The 26,249-nt window shown below is 40.0% G+C and overlaps 1 protein-coding gene across 1 annotated transcript in view; it reads right to left on the bottom strand.

The window, feature by feature from the left end:
* Positions 1–24,480, bottom strand: part of LOC144678901 (ubiquitin-conjugating enzyme E2 E1-like) — an 84,444-nt gene extending 59,964 nt beyond the window's left edge. The window contains exons 1-2 of the mRNA XM_078538962.1: positions 24,195–24,480; positions 23,480–23,530 (exon numbers count right to left, since the gene is read on the bottom strand). Coding sequence (XP_078395088.1) covers positions 23,480–23,530; positions 24,195–24,421 — 278 coding nt within the window. The 5' untranslated portion in view covers positions 24,422–24,480. The remainder of the gene's footprint in view (positions 1–23,479; positions 23,531–24,194) is intronic.
* Between the last annotated feature and the right edge of the window lie 1,769 nt (positions 24,481–26,249).

The following is a 26,249-nucleotide window of genomic DNA, read 5'->3' as shown; positions in this document are numbered from 1 at the left end:
TTGGAGGGGAACTTCCAGGTGGTGGTGTTTCCATCTATTTGCTGCCCTTGCCCTTCTAGATGGTAGTGGTCGTGGGTTTGGAAGGTGCTGTCTAAGGAGCTTTGGTCAAGTTCCTTCAGTGCATCTTGTAGATGGTACACACTGCTGCTGCCACTGTGCGGTGGTAGTGGAGAGAGTGAATGTTTGTGGATAGGGTGCCAATCAGGAAGCTGCTTTGTCCTGAGTGGTGTCAAGCTTATTGAATGTTGTTGGCGCTGCACTCATCAAGGCAAGTGGAAAGTTTTCAATTACACTCCTGGCTTGTGCCTTGTAGATGGTGGACAGGCTTTGGAGAGTCAGGTGGTGAGTTACCCACCTCTGACCTGCTCTTGTAGCCACAGTATTTATATTGCTAGCCCAGTTGAGTTTCTGGTCAGTGGTAACCCCCAGGATGTTGATAGTCGAGGATTCAGCGATGGTAATGCCATTGAATGTCAAGGGGCGATGGTTAGATTCTCTCTTGCAGGAGATGGCCATTGCCTGGTACTTGTGTGGCTCAAATGTTACTGGCCACTTGTCAACCCATGCCTGGGTACTGTCTAGGTTTTTCTGCATTTGGACATGGACAGCTTCAGTACTGGATTTGTCACTAATAGTGCTAAACATTGTGCAATCATCAGCGTACATCTCCGCTTCTGACCTTATGATGGAAGGTAGGTCATTGATGAAGCAGCTGAAGATAATTAGGCCAAGGACACTAGCCTGAGGAACTCCTGCAGTGATGACCTGGAATGGAGATGATTGACCTCCAACAACCACAACCATCTTAAGATTAAAAGCAAAATACTGCAGATGCTGGAAATCTGAAATAAAAACAGAAAATGCTGTAAAAACTCAGCATGTCTGGAAGCATCTTTGGAGAGAGAAACAGAGTTAGCACTTTTGAGTCCATATGACTCTTCTCAAGAGCTCTGAAGAGTCTGCCCTGAACAGGAGTCATACAGACTCGAAACGTTAAACTCTGTTTCTCACTCCACAGATGCTGCCAGACCTGAGTTTCTCCAGCATTTTCTGTTTTTATACCACAACCATCTTTCTCTGTGCTAGGTATGACTCCAACCAGTGCAGAATTTCCCCCCTGATTCCCATTGACTCCAGTTTTGCTAGGGCTCTTTGATGCCACACTCGGTCAAATGCTGCCTTGATGTCAAGGACAGTCACTTTCACGTCACCTCTGGAGTTAAGCTCTTTTGTCCATGTTTGAACTAAGGCTGTATTGAGGTCAGGGGCCAAGAGATCCTGGTGGAACCCAAACTGAGTGTCAGTGAGCAGGTTATTGCTAAGCAAGTGCTGCTTGATGGCACTGTTGATGACCCCTCCCATTGCTTTACTGGTGATCCAGAATAGACTGATGGGGCAGTAGTTGGCTAGGTTGGATTTGTCCTGCATTTTGTGGACAGGACAGACCAGGGCAATTTTCCACATTGCCAGGTAGATGCCAGTGTTGTAGCTGTACTGGAACAGCTTGGCTAGGGGTGTGGCAAATTCTGGAGCACAAGTTTCAGTACTATTACCAGAATATTGTCAGGACCCATAGCCTTTGCAGTATCCAGTGCTTTCAGTCGTTTCTTGATATCGCGTAGAGTGAATCGAATTGGCTGAAGACTGGCATCTGTGATGCTGGGGACGTCTGGAGGAGGCAGAGATTATTTAACTATTTACAGTACATATATACCTATGGGAATTTCGCAAAGACAGCTAAACCTATTTCTATATCTGGTGGCAAATGCAGACTTGTAATGGCGATTGGAATGTGCATTAGTTCTTTTGACTCAGCAGTCCATTGTTAATATTGAGGCCCATCACACCTCTGCAGTATGCAGGCAGGAATAAATAAGGGGGAAAAAAAAGAGTTCTCAGTGCCAAAGTAATCCCAGGAGCCAATTTTGAACACTTTGAAACAACATACATTGAAATAGGCTGCTTCTAGTAAAAATACAACTAAATCACAATTGCGCAAAGAACTCATTTTACTTTTCAAAAAACAGAATCATCATGGAAAACCAAAGGCCAGGCACCTGGGAGTTTGGAAGTGGTGAAGTGACTAGTTTGGGGCGGGTGGTGGAAAGAGGCAGTGGTAAGAGAGTTTGGTTCCAGTGGCAGATGCAGAGGGAAGTGGAGCTGGAAGGGGCACATGGGTTGCAAAGGATAAGGAAGTGGTGAGAGATTGTTTTTATTTGTGATCGAGACCATGGAAAAGGAGAGGTCATAGGTGTCATGATAATAATTGATTGTGGTTGTGGACTCCGGTATTAGGTACTATACGGTGCACTGTACGATATACAGGGTCAACTGATCTGGGGGTTGAAGGTCAGATAGCACACATTGGAGCCTGTCTTAATGGAGTTCAGACACTGTAGATATGTGTTCATGTTAGGAAAATGTGTTATCAATAATGTTAGCTCAGCTACAATGTCGACAGCCTGTGTGCATCATTAAAAAAAACAAGAAACAAGACATGGTGTCAGAAGTAAAAAAAAAACGCAACGATGGGGGTTCTGAAACCCCCGACAGAGTTCAGCTTGGAGGGCAATCTCACTGAAAACCGGAGAAGGTTCCAGCAGCAATTCAAACTGTACCTCATAGTGATGGGCAGTGATAAAAAAAAAGAGCTTAAGGTAGTCTTCCATCTTTCTTCATGTAGCAAGGGAAGAAGCCCTAGAGCTCTATAACACATTCACGTTTGAAAGTGATGAGAAACAAAGTGACTTTAAAGAAATAATAGAAAAATCGAAGCCTACTGCAGCCCTAGGATAAACATCACGTATGAAAGATACAAATTTATTTATTTTTTTTTACATGCACGCAAGGCAGTGACAACATTAGACAGTATTTAACTGAACTGAGGAAATGAGCTAAATTGTGTGAATTTGGAGGTTTGGAGATCACTCATCCGAGAAAGAATAATTTATAGGATTGCAAATAACTCTCTGAGAGCACGGCTTTTGTTGATCTCACACTGGAGAAAGCAATACATATCCACAGAAGGGCAGAGACAACAAAATTCCAGATTAAATAGATGACAGATGATAAGCCGCACACGGTCAAGCAGTTTGATGCAGTTAAACAGAAACAGCCCCGGGAAAGAACAAATAGACAGCTTGAAGGCAAAAAGAGCCAAATTGCTATTAAAACAATTAAATGAAGCCAATGTGGAACCGAGCATTTAGCATTTAGTTGTTCAGCCTACAGAAAACAGCGTAAGAACTGTGATAAACTAAATCACTTCATTATGATGTGCAAATTGAAGAAAGTGCACACGATTGCAGATGATGACAGACACTGAAACTGAAATTTTCGTTGGTGCAACAACAACAAACTCCAAAGACGACGAATGGAAGGTTGATTTAAAAATTGCCAACATAATGGTGAATTTCAAGCTGGATACAGGTGCACAAGCAAATGTCATTCCCACAAGCCTGTATCGTAAGATAAGCAAAGAAAAATGGCAAACTAAAACAAAAATGAAGCTGTCAACTTATACAGGTGAAAAAATTGCTGTAGAAAGCAAATGCACACTTAGTGAACAACAAAAACAGTCTCAAGCACTTCCATTCATAGTGGTGAAAACTGATGCAAAACCCATTCTTGGAATCAATGCTCGTGAAAATCTGAAGCTAATCAAGAGAATAATGACTGTCACCACTGATGACATCCTGAGCGAGAATAAAGATGTGTTCCAGGGGATTGGCTGCCTAAAAGGAGAACTCACCATTAAGATTGACGAAACTGTGACACACAAAATACACCCACCCAAGAAAATACCAGTAATGCTGAGAGACCAACTGAAAGCAGAGTTGAACAGAATGGAGAAATGTCACATCATCAAGAAAATTGAAGAACCGATCAAGTGGGTTAATCCAATTGTAATTGTAGAAAAATTAAATGGGAATCTGACAGTCTGCCTGGATCCCAGAGACCTAAACCAGACAATACAAAGTCAGCGCTACCAGCTGTACAGTAGAAGAGATCACATGTAAGCTAGCCGATACTAAATACTATTCAATCTTGGATGCGAGTTCAGGTTTCTGGCAGGTCAAGCTGGATGAACGCAGTTCCTTCAGCACACCATACAGGCGATACAGGCTTTTACACTTACCTTTTGGTATTAATTCAGTTCCAGTGGTGTTCCACAGAACAGTGAAGCAAGTGTTTGAAGGGTTAGAGGGTATGGAAACCTATAATCGATGATGCGGTGGTCTGGGGAGCCTCACAAGAAGACCACAACCACAGATTGAGGCAGATGCTGGCCAAAGCTAGACAAAGGAACCTCAAGTTGAAGGGGGAAAAGTGCAAAATAGGTCTTCATAAAATCAAGTACTTGGGACATGTGCTAACAAGTGAAGAACTGAAGCCAGGCCAGAGTAAAATCGAAGCGGTCGTGAACATGCCACCCCCAGAATGTAAGAAAGACTTGGAGAGGTTTTTGGGAACAGTGAGCTATCTTGGGAAATTCATTTCGAACATGTCAGATCTCACAGCACCTCTCAGAGAATCTCTACAAAAAGATGTGAAATGGCACTGGGAACCAAGTCACCAGGAAGCTCTGACCAGTCTGAAGAGAACACTAACCCAGGCACCAGTGTTAAATGTATTACAATGTCAAGATCTCAGTGGACACTTCAAAGACTGGCCTGGGAGTTGTCCTCTTGCAAAATGAGGCACCAGTGGCATATGCTTCAATGGCAATGACTGAAACACGGCAGCGGTCTGCCCAAATAGAGAAAGAAATGTGAACAATTATGTTTAGCCTAGAACACTTCCACCAGTTTGTCTATAGCAAAGATGTGGAGGTAGAGTCTGATCATAAGTGTTTGGAAGCTATACTTATAAAGCCCTGAACTGTGCACCACCAAGAATTCAAAGATTATTAATGTGTCTGCAGGAGTACCAGGTCAGAGTTAAATACAAACCGGGCAAGGAAATGTACATCGCAGATACGCTGTCACATGCATACCTACCCATCACGGAGGAAGAGGATAAAGAAACGGAAGCACAGGTTCATATGCTGACAAAAAACTTACCTGTGGCTGTAACCAAACTGGATGAGATCAGGGAAGCGACCAAGAACGACACCACCCTGAGAAAACTGCAGCAGATTGTACAAACTGGCAGCCCAACATCACAGCGCAGCCCCTTCTGCTGTACAAGAGTACTGGAACTTTCGTGAGGAACTTCATGTAGCAGAAGGAATGCTTTTCAAGGGGGAAAAGATCATAATTCCTGCAACACTGAGGAAAGAATTGCTGCAGCACAAACATGAAAGTCACCTCAGCATAGAAAAATGCAGGAGAAGAGCTGGAGATGTTAATGTATTGGCCTGGAATAGGAGCACAAATTGGTGAAATGGTCAATACATTGCAGTGTGTCAAAAGTACAGTAAATTGCAACAAAAAGAACCACTTCAACCACAGTGTTCCAGAGGGGCCCTTGCAGAAAATCGGAGTAGATTTGCTCACATTTGACAACTGAGTATCTACTAGCAGTAGATTATTACTCAAAAGTCTTTTCTGAGTCTGTGCTGCTGAGAAATGATAGTAAGAGCATCACTGTAACAAATCAGTGAAAACCAATTTTTGCTTGCCACAGCATACCTGAAGTGCTCATCTCAGATAACAGTCCACAATTCTCAAGCACTAGGACTGGGAGTTTTGCCACATTGCGTCAAGTCCCAAATACCCACAATCCAATGGAATGGTGGAACATACTGTGTAGACCTTAAAACACCTGTTGAAGAAGGCAAAGGCAGACAAAAGAGACCCCTACCTGGCTCTGGTGGGTTTCAGGAATACTCCATTAGAGGGCATTGGATCATCTCCAGCACAGCTCCTGATGGGGAGAAGACTATGAACCAAGCTTCCAACTGCACCCCAACTGTTATTTCCACAGTCAGTGAGCTACAGCATGCAGGACCTGCTCAAACTGAAACAGCAGAAGCAGAAACAGTACTTTGATCGAGGCACCCAACCTCTGCCTGACCTGAACATGGGAGAGACAGTGAGGATTCAGCATGAAGGGATCTGGAATCTTGCTGTTGTCACAGGAGAACCAAAGTCTTACATAGCACAGACCCCAAACGGACAACAGTACAGGAAAAACTGGAAATTCTTATGGAAAAGAAATGAAACACACCCCTGCTCTGAATCAGAAAGTGTAGCTGAAGATCCAAAACCAGAATGCACCAATGAAGCAACAGATAACCAGACAAAGCCTGAGATTCTGAAAACTATGCAAGGGATAATAGTGACAGAGAGCTGGAGAAAGCTCCTTGTCCTCCAAAATCACCTTTGCAACCATTCAGAACCCATCGAAGAACTGTGAAAAAAACCACAGAATACAGAGATGAGGAAAAGGCAAAACAGACTGATCAAAACAGAGTGAGAAAGAATGGATAATAGACTTTGTGTATTTGAGTTGTATACAAGTTTTTTTTAAAAAAAAGGAAACGTCATGATAATAGCTGATTGTGGTTGTGGACTCGTGTTAGATACTATATGGTACTCTGTACTATATACGGGGTCACCTGACCTGGAGGTTGAAGGTCAGCTAGCACATGTTGGAGCCTGTCTTGACAGTTCAGACACTGCAGATATGTGTTCACGTTAGGTAAATGTGTCATCAATAAACTTAGTTTATCTAAAATGTTGATGGCCTGTGTGTATCATTAAAAAAAGAAACAAGACAATAGGAGATAGCAAAGTTGAGGAGGTGACTATGGATATAGTTAGAAGTGTTAATATGGATGGAGGGGTTGAGAGGACAGGAGGGCAATGAACTCGGTGGACAGTGGTCATGTGGAGCTAAGATAGAGATTGAAATCACTGAGGATGAGGTGGTGCTCAGTGCAGAGACAAATGTTGGAGAAAATGAAGACATTTTAGCGAGGGGGCAGAACAAAATTAGATGCTTGGAGATGACACCAAGTATGATTTTGTGATAAGGGCCATACCACCACCACAGCAATAAACAAGAGGACAGCTTAAATTTTTACGGACAAAGGAAAATAGATGATGACATGATAGCATGCATTTGATGAGTATCTTGATTCCAGATATTATATACCATATGCTATTAAAATCTACTTCCTGGTGTAGGTGATGTGATGGATTCTGACAGATCAAAGATTGCAATTCTGCCTGGGCCCGATTTAGAAATACACAGAGGTTTAGATAGTATGTGCATCCAAATTGGAGTAATGTTATTGCGTAGAAATGACAGTAAAAGTGCAAAAAGTTACCCGAAGTAAGCATTTTTAAGTGGGAAGCTGCTTTCTTCAAGAATTTGCAGTATTCTAACCTACTGCTCATTCATCAGCAAGATTGATGGGGTGTGTGTGTGTGTGTGTTTGGGTTTGGTTGCGGGGGTGGGGGGCAGAGTGGTTAGAGAAACACAAATCAAAACTTGTGTATAAGTCACTTCGGTTAAGCTTGTTTCACCGTTGCTACTTAGATTTTAAAAAAAAGCATAGTACTGATAGATTTTTTTTTACAGGAATAGCTAGCCATCAATAAAGTAATGAGTTAAGCCATTTTAACAGAATTTGTTCAGGAGTGTGGGTTTACCAGCTGTCTCAGTGACTGCAGAAAATGATACTCCTGAATAACAGGCAACAAAGCCGTGGAACTGAACTTGGTTGGCAGTTGAAGTGGAGAGAGAAGAACAAAAATCCACAGTTCTAAAAATCTTGCCATCAAGTATAAAGTGTAATGGATGAAGATTAAAGCTCTATTTAAAATAAACCATTTACACAGAGTCAATTTTCTTTTACATCACCATGTTGCCCATAAAATGGTAGACTGCTCACATTAACATTTATTTACAATGAACAATTTGTAGTTCAACAATTGCAGACCCGAATGTTTCTGCTTTAGAGTATAAAATATAAAAGTGAGACATTGGAAGGGAATTACTCCAATGAAATGGATTCTAATCATTCTAGATTGTTAAGAAACTATTATCACTCTGCCATCAAACGAAAAGCAGTATCTCAATGAATTATTCACCAAAGACATATGAATATTGCATCTCAATTTTACAAGGAGCCAAATCCTCATTTGGTTAACAGTTTTCTTCCCTCTTCATCTGGATATTGGTGGCTCTCTGCTGCTTAAACCGTGTAGCATTCTTTATGTGCAAGTCTATACAGCGAATGTTGGCTGTGGCTGTATACTTGATCATGGGGGTATTGCAGGCAAGCATTCTATCCTACATTGACATATCCAAATTTTCGGGGGGGAGGGGTCATCAGATAGCGATCAGGAGGGAAGTAATCTTCACCCATTTTCTCCTTTCTAGCCCAAGGGCACAATTACCAATTGTAATGTTCCACTGCAACCTCAGCTGGTATCAGCTAGTTCATCGGGGACTGGGGATTAAACATTGTACTTTCACAGGCTGTATGGCTCATTTCAACATTGGACATGTATTTACAGGGGTATCAATATGCTAATACAAGATTAATCAATCAGTCATTTCAATTTCGAGACAGTATCCGAATTCGAACACAGACAACATCCATCAACAAGATGATTGCCAAGGAATTTCACTGAGCTTAGGATTTGTTTAGACTTACTTGAAGTATATAATTTGAAAAATGTTTCCGGATGCTGCCTGGTCTGTGTTAAGTTACTGAAGGCAGGTTTTGGAGCATTACAATTAGCCTCAACAGATCTGTGCTAAGGAGGAGTGAAAAAAAAAGGCCAGTCCTGTCCTTGGTCAGGTTTCTATCCTGTGAACCATCCTGGAAAATGCACAGATGGAATTCAGGTGAGGATAGGATTGGCCTCAGCTGTTGATAACCTCCTATGGTCAAAGTGGCCAACATCACAGAGAAACGAGCAAGCAGCACATCAATATTTGATATGATCCACACGTGCTATGCATCAATACTCCTGACTGCCCAGCAGCAAATTCTGCATGTTAACTAATGGAAGCAATCCTATTTTAATCTCTGGTTTGCAGTTAATATGATGCCAGCCTCAGATTCAACTATAGTACAACCAGGATTTCACTGAAAGAGCAATCTATTTCCACCATTTGCATTCATAATTAACTGCACATTACTTTATCAAGAATATCCTTTTATGTAATGCTTACCACTGAAAGTATGGATTGTGCAAGCGAGCGAGTGTGTCAGTGCACGTGTGCAAATGAAGGGGGCATGGGGGGTCAGTGGTGGTAACAAATGAAAAATTTATGGTTGCTCCGTCAACAGAAGTTCCAGTAACACATCATCCCACAATATTGCACAATATTTAGTCAGAAGTTAGATCTAAAAAAAAACCATAGTTTGAATGAACAGCCACGTAAAGCCAATTATGACAAACTAAAAACAAAATTGAGTTAGATGTAAAATCAAACTCTTAATAAACCTGGAGCAAAAACAAACTAGATTCAATAAATACTTACCTGTGGCCTGAAGGGCATATTTATCTGATTATACAGATAGCATTTAACATTGTAGGTAATAGCAGAATAAACTGTCCCAACATACATCTCACAATATTTTGTAACTGCTCCAAAGAATTCCTCTAACTTCTCAGGCTTATGATCTGTACAGTAAATTGAAACAGAGTTGCAATTCTGCAGGACACTGTAGCCTGTATACCAATGTGTCTAGAGCCTAATATTCCACTTCCCCATTCAAAGGATACAAAAAAAGCTTCAGATTTTTGTAAATGCAATTTTTACTCATTTCTGCCACGTCCTTGTCCTAAATAAAATGTAAAATGCAACAGGTGGGTATGTCAGATAGGGTCACCTTTAGTAGCTTGTTACTAGTTTACCTAAACACGACAGCTTATGAGAAGTTTGTGCTATTACCAAAGATAAACAGGGTGTACGGCAAAATGGATGGAACCGCCAAGATAAGATTTCATCTTTAGGCTATTATATGAATGAATTATTATGATGATATTTGAATTGCAAACTAGACAACCAATGCACCACCAGTCGCTTTCATTTATTTTAAACTATATTAAGTAGAAAAATGAACTTTGCCATAAAGTACAATTTTTAAGAGCATTTTCATCAGATTTTCTGGTTTGCTTTGAATGAGGGATGGAACAAGGAATGAGGCAGACAGATCTAATTGCAAAATGGTTAATGTACAAAGACTCTCGCCTCCTCTATTCCCTTTAAATATCTGTTTAGCTACATCAGGCATGAATGTTCATTGAAGTAGCATGTCCCAAGCACACCATAACCATCCTCAAGAGCCAAGAATTATGTTACAAAGCGCACATTACAAACTTGCCATATCATACAAGAAGCTAAAGACCTACACACCCTACTTAAATAGCATTAGCATACAGCAATAAAAAGAAATTACTGGGTGGGCCACCAGCATCAATTAGTATTGGTTATATTAGTATTGAAATGAATCCGCATCATTCTCAAAATCAAATCACACCCAACAAATGTTTAGGTAGTTGCTTATGAAAATGTGTCGCTTCACTATTTTTTATATAAATTGATCTGCCTACAGCTAGCAGGGGTGGGGGGTGGATTCATGGGCTTCCAAATCAAACAGCAGTAATTACTCTTTCCTCTTGCTCTGGCTATAACAATGGCAAGAGAATGCACAGGTTTCACAGAAATCCCCACTTCAACGTTTATACACTGTTGCAAATATCAAAATTTCTTCTGAAGGACTAGAATATAATTTCAGCAGCATGGTGCTTATAATTGGCCTTACTGGCTGCACAAATGTTAATTACAGGATTTATTGATTCCTGCAATGTTATAACTGAAGACCTTGTAATTAGGGTTTCCAGTTTTCAACTCAACATCACCACCCCCCTCCGCCCCTCACCATTTTCAATGTAATTGTTAATGGCCAAATTTGGGCAGTTCCACTTGTGAGGTGAGGCTCAATTTGTTTTTGATGCCAAGTCAAAAATTAGTAGGAAATGCTCATATGCTCCTTCATTGGCCTACCAGTTTTGGTTCTGACTTAAGGCAATTTGAACCATGTTTCAAACAAACTCATATGCAACACTTGCTCCTTTCTCCCTCATCCTTTTAAGTTCAATTACCATTTTGGAAGGATACAGTTAACTGGATCGTGCATGTGTGTGTGAATCATCAGTTTGTGATGAACTTGTGTAACTAAGTGATCAGAAAATCGATTTGCTATCCTCTTAGACAAAACTGGGTAGTCATGTAGCAAAACACTAGTAAACCACAATTTATTTCGTTTTCACATTCGGTGCAATGAAATCTGATGTATATAGCCCTCTGCAGTATCCATCATTTTTGCCCCCAAAGCCTGGGCTCGCCCATCACCCCCAGGAATACAAGCAATCCACTTTTAATTCACTGTGCACACAAAGTTCAATGCAAGTCTGCTGGCTAAATATTTATTGTGTGGGTTGCATGCAAAATTCCTGCAGCCTATCCAATTAGTTGTTTACAATTTCTCAAAGGAAGATAGTTTTTTTGTGAAAGAGCTAGTTGTTTAAGTCAGCAAAAATGTTTTGAAGTGTTTATTAATATCCAGTTTGAGAAATTTCATCCAAGTTCAATTTTACCCATCAACGTTTTTCTTGTTTGTAAAAGTTTATTTTAAACTGCTCTGCTTATTGATAATTCTGGGTATAAAAAAATGTTTAAGAGCAACAGTCATACAAAGCATCAGTTCTATTTTTTTATGTCTCCATCCTCCCATGTGTCTTATTTGCAAAACGTGTAGCAAGATAAATTTGACTGATATTGGTGTCACATGGAAAAGCCCATCCAGTATGGTTATGTGTGGGGGGTGGGTTCTGCTTTGTCAGAGGAGAAAAAGACCAATTTTACAGTTCAAGTAGTTCATAGAAATTTTCTTCAATATAAAAACCTCAAGTTGTGCTAGGGACATCAGCTTCATTTCTGTTTACAGAATGAAGCTTCAGGCACCAGAAACATTTTCAGCAGATGTGCCATAAACACATCATAAAACACTGACGGTAGACCTCGCCCAAGCAAATTATTATTTTTGCGCAATAATTATGTGAGGGCTTCCTCATTGCCACCACCCTGCCTCGTCATCTATTAGCGTTTATGAACATCTACTCTCATCCAACTGGAAATGCTGTTGGACAGCGACTTCTTCATCTGCCAATCAAAGCAATTCCAGAATCATATAATGATATGGCAAATTTGTTGCAAATCAGTTAGAGAAAATTGGAAAATATAGTGTAACTTGCTTGTATGTTAGAATTGAGAAAAGGCAAGAATGCAAAACAGTACAAATTAATGATTATTTAGCTTTTCATACTGGTTATGTATATCTAAATGGTTTTCCACCCAGGTTTATGTCTTTAGCTTCAGGCTAATTTAATTGCATTTCAAAAAAAGTCACTTCTCTACTGTCTGACCTCTCGAAGTTACAAGTGCATTATGCCAGTCTGTTGAATGGTCTTCATGAAAGTAAAATTATTAGAAAACGCTATTTGTACACATGAAATAAAGGCTTTTAAAAACAGGATCATCAGTAAATTACCTTTTGCTATCCAGCAACATGTGACAACATGCATAAAATAGTTGTAATAATCATCAACCTATAGAATGCTGAATGCCCTTTGCAATAGACTTCAGCTTTATGTAGTTTGTACTGAGCTACACTTACCAAAAACAGCCCTAGTGCATTTGAACCCAAGTGTGTTGAATTACCTGATCTCAGCACTACAACTTGCTCCAGTGTCAACAGGCTAGGGCGGGAAAAGTATCTGCTTGACTGTAATTCTCTTTCAGTTAAATAGCTTGCTGATGCTCACTGTTTAGGCATAACATATGACATTTGGCCACTTGGGTGGGATACTTGACAGTGCCCGTAGCTTGAACAATACCTCGAAACGAATTACCAACTGAAGCAGGGATGGTGAGAATTTATAATCTTGTTTATTAAAGGAATTAAAACTTTTGCAGTTCGCTATTTGGAGAATACAGAAATACATTTTCTTAAGAAAACATTTTTCAATCGAAAATTTGTTTAATGGCTCAGGAACACTTTTAGTAAAGCCTCAAGCTTAGTTTTATAAAACCAGAATGCTCACTGGGTGGAATTATATTCCACCAAATTAAGACCTTTGATCACTCATCTTTGCTTCCCAATGCCACTGCCAAAATTGCCTCAGGATTAGCCCAAGAAATCAAATTTGAGAAGCAATTCTTGATTTCTTGTGGGCAGCACTGTTCCTTAATTAACCTCCTGTACTCTTACTGAAGTCAAGGGATATCATAAACAACATCACTCTAATGCAAGGAGCCCATTACATTATCACCATCATGAACACTAGCTGATTTTGGAGACCCAGTACAAAGAAAAGGCAGTCTCCTTCTGCTTGTTCTCTAACACAAGATAGCCAGAATTAAAATATCAAAGCATAAACACTTCAAATTCTGGCAACATTTATATATTAGAAGGCGAACAGGGTGCCAACAAATACATGCTTACTCAGCATAATGGCCAATTTCACAAAAGATGGTGTTCGGAAGGATTCTATTTTTTTTACATGAACTTTTATTGTCCAACGTTCGCCCTCACCAAAAGTGCTGACGTATAGAGTTTTCCTGGTGCCAGCAGACCATAGCTACTTGACACAATTCAGCATTATTCAATTATCAATGTGGACAATAAGTAGGTTATTTATGGCAACATGGACAAAGTCCCATTCAGTTCTCACCTGACATCTACACAAGCACACATTCCAGCAAGGATCACTGGACAATGATCAGAACAAAAGGCTCTTCTAATCTTTCCCCTTTCAAATCAAAATATACTAAGGTAAACTCATTGCAACCCTGTCTGAGTTCTGGGTTAAGCACTTTATTTCTCCTCCCCCCTCAACTATGCTTCTTCGGCCTTTTCTGCAGCTCTGCCTGATCCCAGAGTGAAAAGGGTAGTCAGACAATGCAACCCAGGCCTATCTTAATGCTGCCTTTAAAGGATTATACATTATACAAGATTTTTCAAATTTGTTGCTAGGTATTATGCAGTCTAATTTTCTCATAATTAGCCATTTTCATAACCTCAGTTTTAAACCATGCCTACTAATTTTGAGTTTTATATATAAGTGGAAATTAATGGGAGAGAGCCATGCTTAAAATAAAATTAGGAACATTAAAGTTAATCTTAAATTAGGATCAATACAAAAGAATGAATTGAAAATCCCTAGGTACACAAGTTTTAAAATTACACTTTCAACTTTAAAAAGGTGAAAAATTAATTCACAAATCCATTCATCAAAAGACAAGAATAGACTTTCATACCCGATTTTCTGGAGAATTTCTTCAAAGAAATGTAATGTCCTAAAACTGCAAAACACGCAAGACTGAAATGTGATTTATAGACTTCCACACATATGAACATTATCAAATCCAATATGAAATTTTGAATTTGAGCCCATTTTTAGATCAACCTAAGCCCTGGTTGCACATAAGTTTTAATCTAATCGTTGATTTTTCAAAAATGAAAACTAGTATTTTATGGTGCACACTGTATGGAATAAGACAACAGTTAAATCACCACTTTATCAGAGTTTGACTTAATATTGAATAAACCACATTTATCACCCAAGTTTGAAGTGTCATCAATACCTCAATCCCCTCCAGTCTCATTTGCAACATTCAGTAGAATAGAAACTGCCCAAAGTCATTATGTCATTACTGTCTATCAACTACCAGGGAAGGGACAGTCCGACTGTAACTGAATACGCATGCTGAATTTTTTGTAATTCAGCGATATGTTGTAATTGGCACAGTAATTATTATAGCAAAATAATAACAGAAAAAAAAGTGTACTTTTCATTGCTAGAGGTCTCGCTTAGATGGTTAAGCAGTGAAACAATGTCAACATGAAACAAAACTGCATTGTACATTTCTTTTAGCCACAGAAGTCAGCCTCTCTAGCCTGCTCAGCTATTGAACAAGATGATGGTTGATCTCCACCTCAACTCCACTTATGTCACACACCATGACCTCATTTAAATTGCCCTGTCGAAAAACCTAGTCTCGTCTCAATCACAACAGTTAAAACTGCTTATCCAGTTGACACATTTCAGCGACAACAGCCAATGTAAATCTCAAATGGCTTAACTTTGCAATATTGTATTGCAAACTATGGACGAAATAGGACATCAAAATGTGTAAATTACATAAAACATCAACTGCTTTTGAATATAATTTACATAGAATACAATCTCTGTTCTTTCAATAAGAAAAGCGTTTTTTTTTAAACAGAATCAAATGTTTCTAAACTACACAATTATATCACTTCCTTCTAACCCAGCTATTACAGCTCCCTAATTTGGTACTAACTTCAAGTGGCTGGCATTATATTTCTTTTATATAGTTCAACTCCATATAAGCGAACATTCATAAGTAGAAGCAGTTAAGCTCATTCTATTCTTTGAAGGGGCAGGGGGAATGTAGGTACAGGGTATCTGCGGCAGTAAAGTTGTATACACTGCATTTGGCTCTTTGTGCATTCGTAATGGTTCATTGTGGCATTACAAGCTAGACAACTGAACTGGTATTTTCTATCTAATCACTATTGAAAGTTGCTTTCCTATTGGACTTAGAGGGTGTTCATGTCACCAATCCCTGATCGGAGTCAACGGCAACCCCAAAGTAAACAATTCATTATGACAGGCTGCCACGAAGACCCACACATTATCAGGCAGTGCCAGTACCCCACTGAGCCCAGTAATAACAACATCAAGGGCTGAATTTTCCCCCCGTCGGTTGTGCAGGGGCCAGCAGGAGCGAGCACGAACCCAATTGGCGCCCCTGACCGGGTGTGCGCTGTTATTTTACGTGGGCGGGCCAATTAAGGCCCGCCCAGCGTGACACACACCCGGAAGCACTGTGCACTCCCTGTGCGGGCTGGGGGGTATTCCCTGAGTTGGGCCCTGCGCCCTTTCACGCATGTGCCTCAGGGAGATCAGTTTAAGTCTTGAAAAATGTAATACAGGTCAAAAAAAATTTTAAGGACGTGTCCCCTCATGTGAAACTGTCACATGAGCTGGGACATGTCTGTTAATTTTTAAAAATTTTTTTTATTTAATTAATGAACCCTTCATGAAACCTCATCCCACCCGTGGATGAGGTTTCATGAAAAGTGCAAAGGCCGCCTGGGCTCTTCACCTGCCCGCTAACCTTAAGGTTGAACGGGCAGCATTCTTAACTACTTTAATTACTTTGTTAATGGTTTTAATAGGCCTTTGACAGTTCGGTGGGCACGCAGCTGACGCGGCTGCGGGCCCGCCGAACTGACAATCTAAATGATGCGTGGTGATGTCGGGACACCCGCCCGACGTCACCGCATGTCATTTTATTCGTCGGCGAGCAGGCCCCGCCCCTGGCTCACCAATGGGAAATTTCTTCCCCAAGAAAAAGCTGTTTTAAGAAATCTATTACGACGGCTCTCTCCAGTTTTTGATATCTATGAATTAATAAACTTCATTTTGTAACTTGCAATAGATGGACACTGGCTCAAAATTAAACTGCGGTCAACAACTTTGTATATCACTTGAAATATTACCATTTTGATGCAGCCTTGGTTGGATGCATGCAGTCAATATTCCCTCTAAACTGCATGGCCGCACAGCAATCAGGAGTGTACCGCACAGGGAACAGAAGGGCTGCGAACATGCAACGCTCCCTTTAGATTGCATGCATTTAGCTGGCCAGACACAGCAAAAAGTAGTTAGAGGGAACATTGCTGCCAATGAGTTTAGGAATAATACAAATTTATAAAGAAAGCTACACAACGCCATGTCTAGAATAAAATTTATTGTTGGGCTAACAATCAATTTTTTAAAATAGGGGCATTTCATACATGAACACGGCTCAGTTTATCCTTACAAAGGATTTCAGGTTTTCTTTAGTGCAGCTAGGACATTTGTGAATATTTCAGGGTTTATATTATGTGGTATTCTCTTTGTAAAGGTACCAGCTGGTATGCTACTGAGTGAGCCACACTCTGATTAAAAAAGTCTCTGATTCAGCCTGTCAGATTTGGTCTTTGCTGTATTAGCCGATTTCAAGCAAAGGGAGGCTACAGTCAATCTCAGTGACAGAGGCGAAGGAGGGTTCAAAGAAAAGTCAATGACACCAGCTAAAAAGCCAATGCTTATGATGTGGACAGGATCAGACATAGCTGTGGTACTTTCTACAGAATACGATAAACATTCATTGTGAAACACAATGAATGGTCTTTTGAGTGAGGCACCACATCCCAATATAGTCACTACTTTCAGGGAGAAGTAATAAGAGAAAATATAAACATTTATAAAAGGTTTTTAAAAAATCTATGTTAAATACTAGGCAGCAACTCTGGAAAAACAACCATTTCTCCAAAATGACAATTGGGGGAAGAAAATCTGAACAATTAAACCAAGTTTCAATTAAGCAATACTGGATGCAAAGAACCACAGGAGGCAGTAATTGTGTACAGTCAGCATGACCTAGGGGTAATACTCAAGTTATTAAAATATAACACTACAAACTATTGCAATTTGTTTTTCAGAAAAGGTGCAACAGCTTTTTTAAAAAAAGCAGGAAGACATTTCCAATATTTTCACAACATATATACAGGCTCTGCAGTTGCTGTATATAACAGCCTTAATTTGATATCATCCACACTTAAATTCAGTGAAATAAGTTTTAAAAGAAAAATGCAAAAGTACAAAATATGGCAAAAATAATTTAGCTGCAGTTATAGGAAGCAACAGCAAGCTTCACATTTAACACTGCCAGTCCAAACCACGTAGATTTGCTTCAGACACCACCTCCCAACGGACAGGCCATAACAAAATAATATATCATTGTCCCAAACACAATTGTGCCTCACATGTTCTGGCACAGCAGGCACTTACAATGAAGCCAAAACAAAAAGTGAATCACTTGAAGTACTCTGCTTCCTAACTACTAATCCACTCCTAATAATTCTTGCTAGTTTCAAGCACATCAATTTATTTAGCTATACTTAACTTCCAACAACATAGAATCTTCCTTCCACACAAAGCTAAAAGGTAACTTCAAATAGAGTCCAAATGTAGCACCTTTCTCTGTACCCTTTCAGTCTCCACTAACTACTATCACTATAATCTGAAAGCAATCTGAAAAAGGCAAGACAATAAGGGGAACTTCAGACAGTAAATATCCTCTTCCAGGAAAATAAAATTAGACATCTGGGAGTCATTTACAAGGCTGCAATTTATAAAGAGTACAGGTTACAAAAATTCTAAGAATTAAGTTTGAATGGTATCCAACTGTTTGAACCCTGACATTCGATTATGTACATAAATGCACGCCCATGTCTACGATATTCTCCATCCGCATATTTTCTCTCCTGGCTCTTCTGTTTTAGTTGACTCAGATTGGATACAATTCCACTACATCATACATGATCCAAGTAGTTTTCCAACCAAAGGTCACTGCAGAGCAATCAGGAACAAAGGATAGAACACACAAAAAATATTCCATCTTAAATGTGTCCAACAAGGTGAGATTAGGTAATTTGGGACAAACATTTCCTGATCCACATATCTCCATACTATGCCAGATGGCTCTTTTACCTGTTGAGTCTTTGGGTAGAATTTATATGAAAATTTCAATTTCATTCTAGACAGAATGGACTTTGCTTTTACTGCAGCATGTTGTATTCTTAAGACGTGCCCTCTCGAGAAACTAATCAGCAGCAGCTGCAGAGTAAATTCTCCAAATTTCCCCCATCTTCTTTCCTCCTCAACCCCACTTTCATAATTCTCATTGATAGTATATTCCTCTTTACAGCCAAAGAATAATCTCAGTTTCAAACTGATTCGCATTCATAATCAAAACTGTTGTGCTCAGCTTACTCAAAACTTGAGTTTCTGCACGTTATGAGGAACATTACTCCAGTTGGTTTGATACAGTAGAGAAAATGAACTCACTCACTGTGAAGTGCTCATCTCAAAGGTCACAACTTAGTGAAGCTGAAATGGCAGCCAAGACTGGCATTTTAAAAATTCACTCCAAATAAAAATGTCAATGTTCATCCCTGAAAGCAACATCCAACAAAGCCTGTGAGTTTTCTAATCTTTACTTCCTACTTTAGCAATGCTAAATTACGAAGCGGAAAGTCAAAATAATTACTACAAGCAAAACATCCCATTCGAAGAACAAGTGTGGAAATAATTTTTGAATATTTGGCTTAACATGTGGGTGTAACAGCCACAAGCTTAATGCTTTAGCTCATAATAAATAAATTGGCACATTTTTTCTAATCTCCTCCAGAGGAAGAACAACAAAAAAGACATCTTGGAGGCAGAAAAATCTAAAAGTGATGTTCCACTTGAAAATAAATAAATCAGATTTAACTCAGCCACCTATGGCCAATAACATTTTTCAGAAATGCTTGGATGATTCACACAGAACACAGAGGCTGCAGGGCAACTTTATTAGCTTCCAGTATTAAAATAATATTTATGTCAACTGATCACAAATTAAGTATTTGTATTTCAGATGTACAATAACAAGGTTCTTATTTTAACTATTAATCGCCATCTCTCACTGAACATTGCTAAATAATCCCTTGAAACTTTACCACAGCTAGATTTTTAATTCTGCATTTAAAATTCTAGTCCAAATTTACCTGATCTCCTGTACTTATCATTTCATATGATGAACATAAGAACACTAGTAAACCACTCAGCCCCTCGAACTTTTGCCACCATTCAATTAGATCATGGCTGATCTGTGTCTGAACACCATTTACCCATCTTGGTTCCATAACCATTAATACCTTTGTCTAACAAAAGTCTATTCATCTTAGATTTGGAATTTTGAACTTACTTTACTTTAAGGGGAATTTCCAGTTTTCTACTAGCTTTTGAATGAAGGGGTGCTTCTCGACATTATCTCCCAACAGCCTAGCTCAAATTTTAAGGTTCTGGCCATTTTTTTGGACTCCACCACCAAAGAGAGATACTATCAAATCCTTTAATCATCTTCAGTTAGATCAACCCTTAATCTTTTATACTCAAGGGAATACAAGCTTGGGTCTATGCAACCTGTGATCATAATTTAACTCTTTTAGCATTAGGATCATTCTGATGGATCTGTGCTGCACCCCGCTCCAAGGCCAATGTATTCTTCCTAAGGTGCAGTGGTCCTTTGAGGAGCTTATGCACTTTGACTATATAGTCTAATAATCTACATCATTATTCAGAAACAATATCATTGGTCTTAGTAAATTTATAACTAACTATTCACCTGGCTAACAGAGTGTTGTAACTTTTTTAAAAAATCATCGATACACTTCTAATTTCCAAAAGATTTTGGGTCTATTCTGTCAAATCAGCTAGCTAAAAACAGATCTTCAGATGGCCTTTAAACAAGTATAAATTTTCAAATATTAGTGAAGCTTTTCAAGTTGTCAGTTAATAGCCTAAGTTATCATAAGAAATAGATCAGTGCAGATCTAGATCAGAGAGAAATTCACAGACCTTGAATACATTCAAGGCTGTTTCCAGGGATTTCAGTTTGGCTAGGTAGAAAGTCCTGCCAGCAAATAAACTGCACGTACATTTAGGAACTTTTAGGTAATAATACCGTTGGAAGTTCTTCAAAAATATTGGTCACGAAAAGAATCCACGAAACTCTCACTATGGTAAATTAAAACTGCAGAGTAGTTATCACAAAGAAACTGTTTTCATACTCTTTCCATGATGCAATACAAAGCCAGCATTATAGGATATTTAAAATGAAAACTCAGATCCCCCAACACAGAAGCACTAATGAACTGGAGTTATGCAATGCAGTGCCAATAGTAAGTTCCACTCAATCACTTTGAAGCTGAATAAGCCCTGTACTTCTCATGTATTCTACTTCATCCTCATTTCAAAGAGTCCATCAAGACCAAATAACAAAAAAGGAAGTCTGACAAAGCCATCACTTTAGTGAAATGGTGATCAGTAGCAGCATGCACAGTTCAGATAATATTCAGGAACTAGCTACATGAAGGGGTTAACTGTAAATTCCAGATCATGCATGCCAAGATTCACTTCTACTCCAATGCTGGAACTATTCCATACCCAAGTCCTCAGCCTTGTCCATATCCTCAGTGTGCTAAAAAAAATGATTGAAGAACAGATTCAAAAACTTCTTATAGGGCGTGATAGGGTAGATGTAGATAAGGTGCTTCCTCTAGCTGGTGAATCTAGAACCAGGGGACAGTCTCAGGATAAGGGGCAGGCCATTTAAGACTATGATAAGGAGGAATTTCTTCATTCAGAGGGTGGTGAATCTTTGGAATTGTCTACCCCAGAGGCCTGTGGAAGTTCAATCATTGAGCATGTTCAAGTCAGAAATCGATAAATTTCTGGATACTAATGACATCAAGGGATAAGGGGACAATGCAGGAAAGTGGCATTGAGGGAGATGATCAATCATGATTGAATTGAATGGCGGGGAGCAGGCTCGATGGGCCGAATGGCCTACTCCTGCCCCATGTTCCTATTTCAGAAGTGATGTTCAGTTACATGGCTGTGCCTGTCTTAAGCACCTATGTCAATTTGAACCTGCTCGGCTGCCTTCCAACTGGTCAGCCCTCTTAAACTTGACATAGCCTTGCTAAATTGACTTTCTGCTCCATGCTATCCAATCTGGTGACCCCACAACAGACAATAATGCTATTCCAACTTCCTTTCATCCAAGCGTCCAAGAAAGATGTTGTGAATAACACCACTTGTAGGCCTGTATACAAATACTCTCAATGAAAAGGGTTATTACTGCAGCAAACTCTCTCAAGCATGTCTAAGAAAACCCCCTTTTTCTCTTTCCCAAGCTAGGTAAAAGACTGCAATCCACACCCTGCCATCCCTCGCCACAGTATACCTCACCCTGATTGCTCCCAACTTAAGGCAAAGCCACACTTCCATAAAACTGGGCATCAATGCCAATGCCAGAATATATGCATAGAAAAGAAAGCTACTCCTCACAGCTGTATCTAATGTCACAAGGAAGGCTGCAACTAATATGCCTTTCTATACTGTCTCTTCAGTCACCCTGATGCCTTTCAATCAAATTATATTATTCAAATTCTATTAAAACTTAGTTATAAACAGTCAACTTAGTACAGCAATTCAATTTGCAGATTCCACTGCCAACTCTTTATTCCCAACTTATGGTATCACAGTGGTTGACCAAATTACGGGGTTTTGAACTCACTGCTGGCCATTTACTTCCCATAATTTAGACAGAAAACATATCTAGTATATATGTTTTATTTATTCTTTCAGGGGATGTGGGCGTCACTGGCAAGGTCAACATTTATTGCCCATCCCTAAGTGCCCTTGAACTGAATGGCTTGCTAGGTAATTTCAGAGGGCAGTCAAGAGTCAACCACATATGAAGAATGCCAAAAACTAGAGTATGATAGGCAGGGAATGCACATATCATTTCTGAAACCTAATTAATATTCTCGAACTTATTTTTAGATCCAAACTCCAATGGAATAGCTTTGACAGTCTAACCCATAAAACACAAGAATCTGCATACACACACGAAGTCCAGGATAGAACATTTAATTACAGAGATAGAACAAGTGAATCAATGACTAATTTCCACAAAGAGCTGCACTATTTTAAATAAATGATCAGAGCTAAAAGAAGTGAAGAAATTCCTTAAGCAGCAAGTGACCAAACTCAAGTGGAAGCAATTTTTAAAATTTCTTCACAACTTTATAGACATGGAATACAATTTTTGTTTTCATTAAGAAAGCAGCAATGAACCAAGACAGAAAGCAGAACTCAACTATCCTGTTCATCCTAGAATGACAACATCTCTAAACATAATCACACTTTATATATTATTAGCTAATTACAGTCAGACCTTGTAAAATATGTACTTCATTTTCCAAGAACTGCTTAAGGTTTCAGAATAATTCTCAAGTTATTTTAAGAGTCTTAAAAATCACCCATTAGATAGGAACTTGTCATCATGTTGACAGCATTGATAAAAATCATTTCAGGACAAATTGTTCCCACTTTCAGCATCTGTGAAGGATAGGACATTTCTTTACCGAAGTAGTGTAGGAATATCTGTAATATAACACGCACAAGCAGAATGCCCCCACCCCCACAAAAACACAACTATGAAACAGCACCAAATCCAGATCAAGGACTCTCCCAGGAAGTTCAGTACTGATGGGAACCCCCTCAAAGGGGAGGAAAGTTTCAAGCTTCCAGAATGAAACCCACAAAAAACTTCAGTTAAAAAGTACTGGCATTTAAGCTCTATTTGAAATGCAAAATTGGCCTCAATCCTAATTCCTGTTACAATACAACCATCATTATCAATACCCTTGATTCATGAACTAGATTCTTCATCAGCAAAATCGCACTTAACCGAAACCATCGCCTTTAACGCATGTATTAAAGTAGACAATATATTTTTTGTTAAACCAACAAACCTGCAGTTCGGTGGTGGATCCAACGTGATATCAGCCAGCTCCTTCTGGATCCTGTGAAACATAAAACATGGATAATTTTTTAAAAACTCAGAGCATAACGCGGAATCAGCACACTGTACTCGTCATATTCTCCGGAGATTTCACGACTAAAAAGTTACAAAATTAAGTAAAAATAAAGCAAAGACGTTGACCTCTGCTTACGAGAAAACGAGAAAAAAAACATGGCCGCTTCTCGAAGCTCCAAGAAGCTAATACAGTAAAATTTTCCAACTCAATTTCTGTACTTCTAATGCTAACTAATCCCACAAAAGCCAGACGACTGGAAACTAGTTGGCTGTAAGAACGCAAACCTGGGGAAAGGGGATCACAGCATGGTACTGTTTTTTTGTACAAAACGATTTTAGCTAATATGCAAATGAGTCTCTGGTATTAAAGAAGTCCGGCGTGTCGCGAGGGAGGGGAGAGGAAAGGAAACGGCGAGAGGGGAGCAGGCGAGCCCTATGGTTTCCCCTAGTCCTGTCCCCGGCGCTCGTGCTCCGCTGCCCCGTGGAGTCCCCCGGAGCTCGCGCTCCGCTGCCCCGTGCGGTCCCCCGGAACGTTCCCCGAAGCTCGTGCTCCGCTGTCCCCGGAACGTTCCCCGGAGCTCGTGCTCCGCTGCCCCGTGCTGTCCCCGGAGCTCGTGGCCCGCCTGCCCGCGCCATCCACACACACACACCTTTTGGCGCTGGTGGTGAGCAGCTTGGGGTTCTTGCTCATGGTGTTGTTCTTCGCTTCTCTTTTCCTCTTGCTGCCTCCGCCGCTGCCGCCGCTGCTGTTGTTGCTACTGCCGGTACTGGTGGCGGTGATAGTGTTGTTGTTGTTGTTCGTCTCTTTCTCGACTGCTTGTGAAGAACTTGAAGACGAGGAGGAGCTGGTGCTGGCCCTCGAGTCGTCATCCGACATCTCCACCGCTGGCTCGCTGTCACACTGACTGCACTGAAACACGACAGTGTCTCACCCCCCCCACCCCCCCAACAAACACACACACACACAAACTACACACCGACAACAACAGTAAACGGAAAAAATAGATAATTAGGACAAATAACTTAACATAATTTTTAAAAATGATAAAAGCAAACAGCCAGACATCAGACTTGTACCTGAAGAGACAAGAGTATAGAGAGAGTGGGGGATACAATGTCAGTAAGAGTGAGTCACAGTGTATCTGATGTAGTGTAACACTCACAGCAGCAACGCACTGACTGACACTCACTCACCCACCGAGCAATATCTCGTCACCGGCTGCTCTGCACCGTCAGCCGGAGCTACTTCCCCGGGGTAGTTGAGAGGAATATCCTCGCAATAATAACAAACCAGGCACGGTCGATATCTCAGGGAAAACAAGTGCAAAAAATGGATTGAAGAGAAAGCCACCTGACAGCTGTCGACTTTTATACTCCTTATACTTTTCGTTTTGTGAGTTTCTTTCCTCCTTTTACTGTATTTCCCTCTTTGTTGGATTGTTTTACTCTTTTGCTTGTTTGGTAATCTGGGGAGCGATTGTCGCCGACCTGGCGGCTGCCTGGGCTGGTACAGGGTCAGACGCGTGTCTCAGTCAGACAGACACAGAAAACGGAGCGGAAGTACACCAACCACAGATACAGGGAGGAGACAGGGCTGCTCCGGGACTTTCACGAGGTACAGTAACTTCACAGCAAATTGCGGCCTCAAACATTTTTAAAGCACGTTGTCTATCTCTTTTGGGATTAAATGGTCTGGTTTCTTAAATTTCATATTATGTTCTAACCTTTCCGCAGGGTTTTCACAAAGGAGATCCTTTATTCTGTCCTGCATAAAGTTGTTTATTACAACTTCATAAAATGTTTTTAAAAAGACGACTTTAACAATTTATTGAATGAAATGGATGCATGTTTTCAGAGATGTCCTGGTGGTGCAAGGAGGTTTTGAATTTATTGCAAAGGAAAAAAATAACCTATATTTATATAACGCCTGTCACGACCTCAAGAGTCTAGAGCGTCCCAAAGCACTTAAAACCCAATCAATTACTAATATTGGAAGCGGGGCAGTCAATTTACCATCAGCAAGGTGATAATGATCATATAATCTGCTTTAATGGCGTTGGTGAAGGGATAGATATTGGCTAGGGCACCAGACAGAATTTCCCACTTGTTTGGAATTAACATAACCAAAACAACAGGAATACCGAAAATAATGGCACCAAATAGTGCCATATCCCAGGACCAAGTGGTTTCCATCCCTGGGTTTTACAGGAAGTAGTTGAGAACATTGCTGATGCCCTAACTTCCAATGTTCTGTCGTTTTGTGAACCATTCCTTTAGATTGGAAAACTGCACTTCACTTGGCTATTTAAGGTGCAAAAGGAAAATCAGAGAATTATAGACCAGGTAACATAACACCTGTTGTGAAAATCTGAGAGTCTCTTACTAAGGATAGTGATTGGACATCTTGAAAGTTTTCAGCTGATCAGAGAAAGCCAGCTTGGATTGTAAAGTGCAGATCGTGTCTGACAAACCTGATTGAAATTTTTGAAAAGGTGACTAAAGTAGTAGAGAGAGGAATGCCTGTGGATGTGATTTATATGGACTTCAAAAAGACATTTAATAATGTCCCCCATAAGAAACTGTTAGGTAAAGTTGAAGCTCATGGAATTGAAAACTAATTATTGACCTGGTTAGATTATTGGCTGAACAGCAAGAGACAGAGCAGGGAAAATGGGTAAGTACTGTAATTGACAGATGTGATTAGT

The sequence above is a fragment of the Cetorhinus maximus genome, chromosome 3 (assembly GCF_964194155.1).
Source record: "Cetorhinus maximus chromosome 3, sCetMax3.hap1.1, whole genome shotgun sequence".
NCBI classification, from domain to species: domain Eukaryota; kingdom Metazoa; phylum Chordata; class Chondrichthyes; order Lamniformes; family Cetorhinidae; genus Cetorhinus; species Cetorhinus maximus.
The sequence above is the reverse complement of the archived record's forward strand: the minus strand, read 5'-3'. Positions and strand labels throughout refer to the sequence as shown.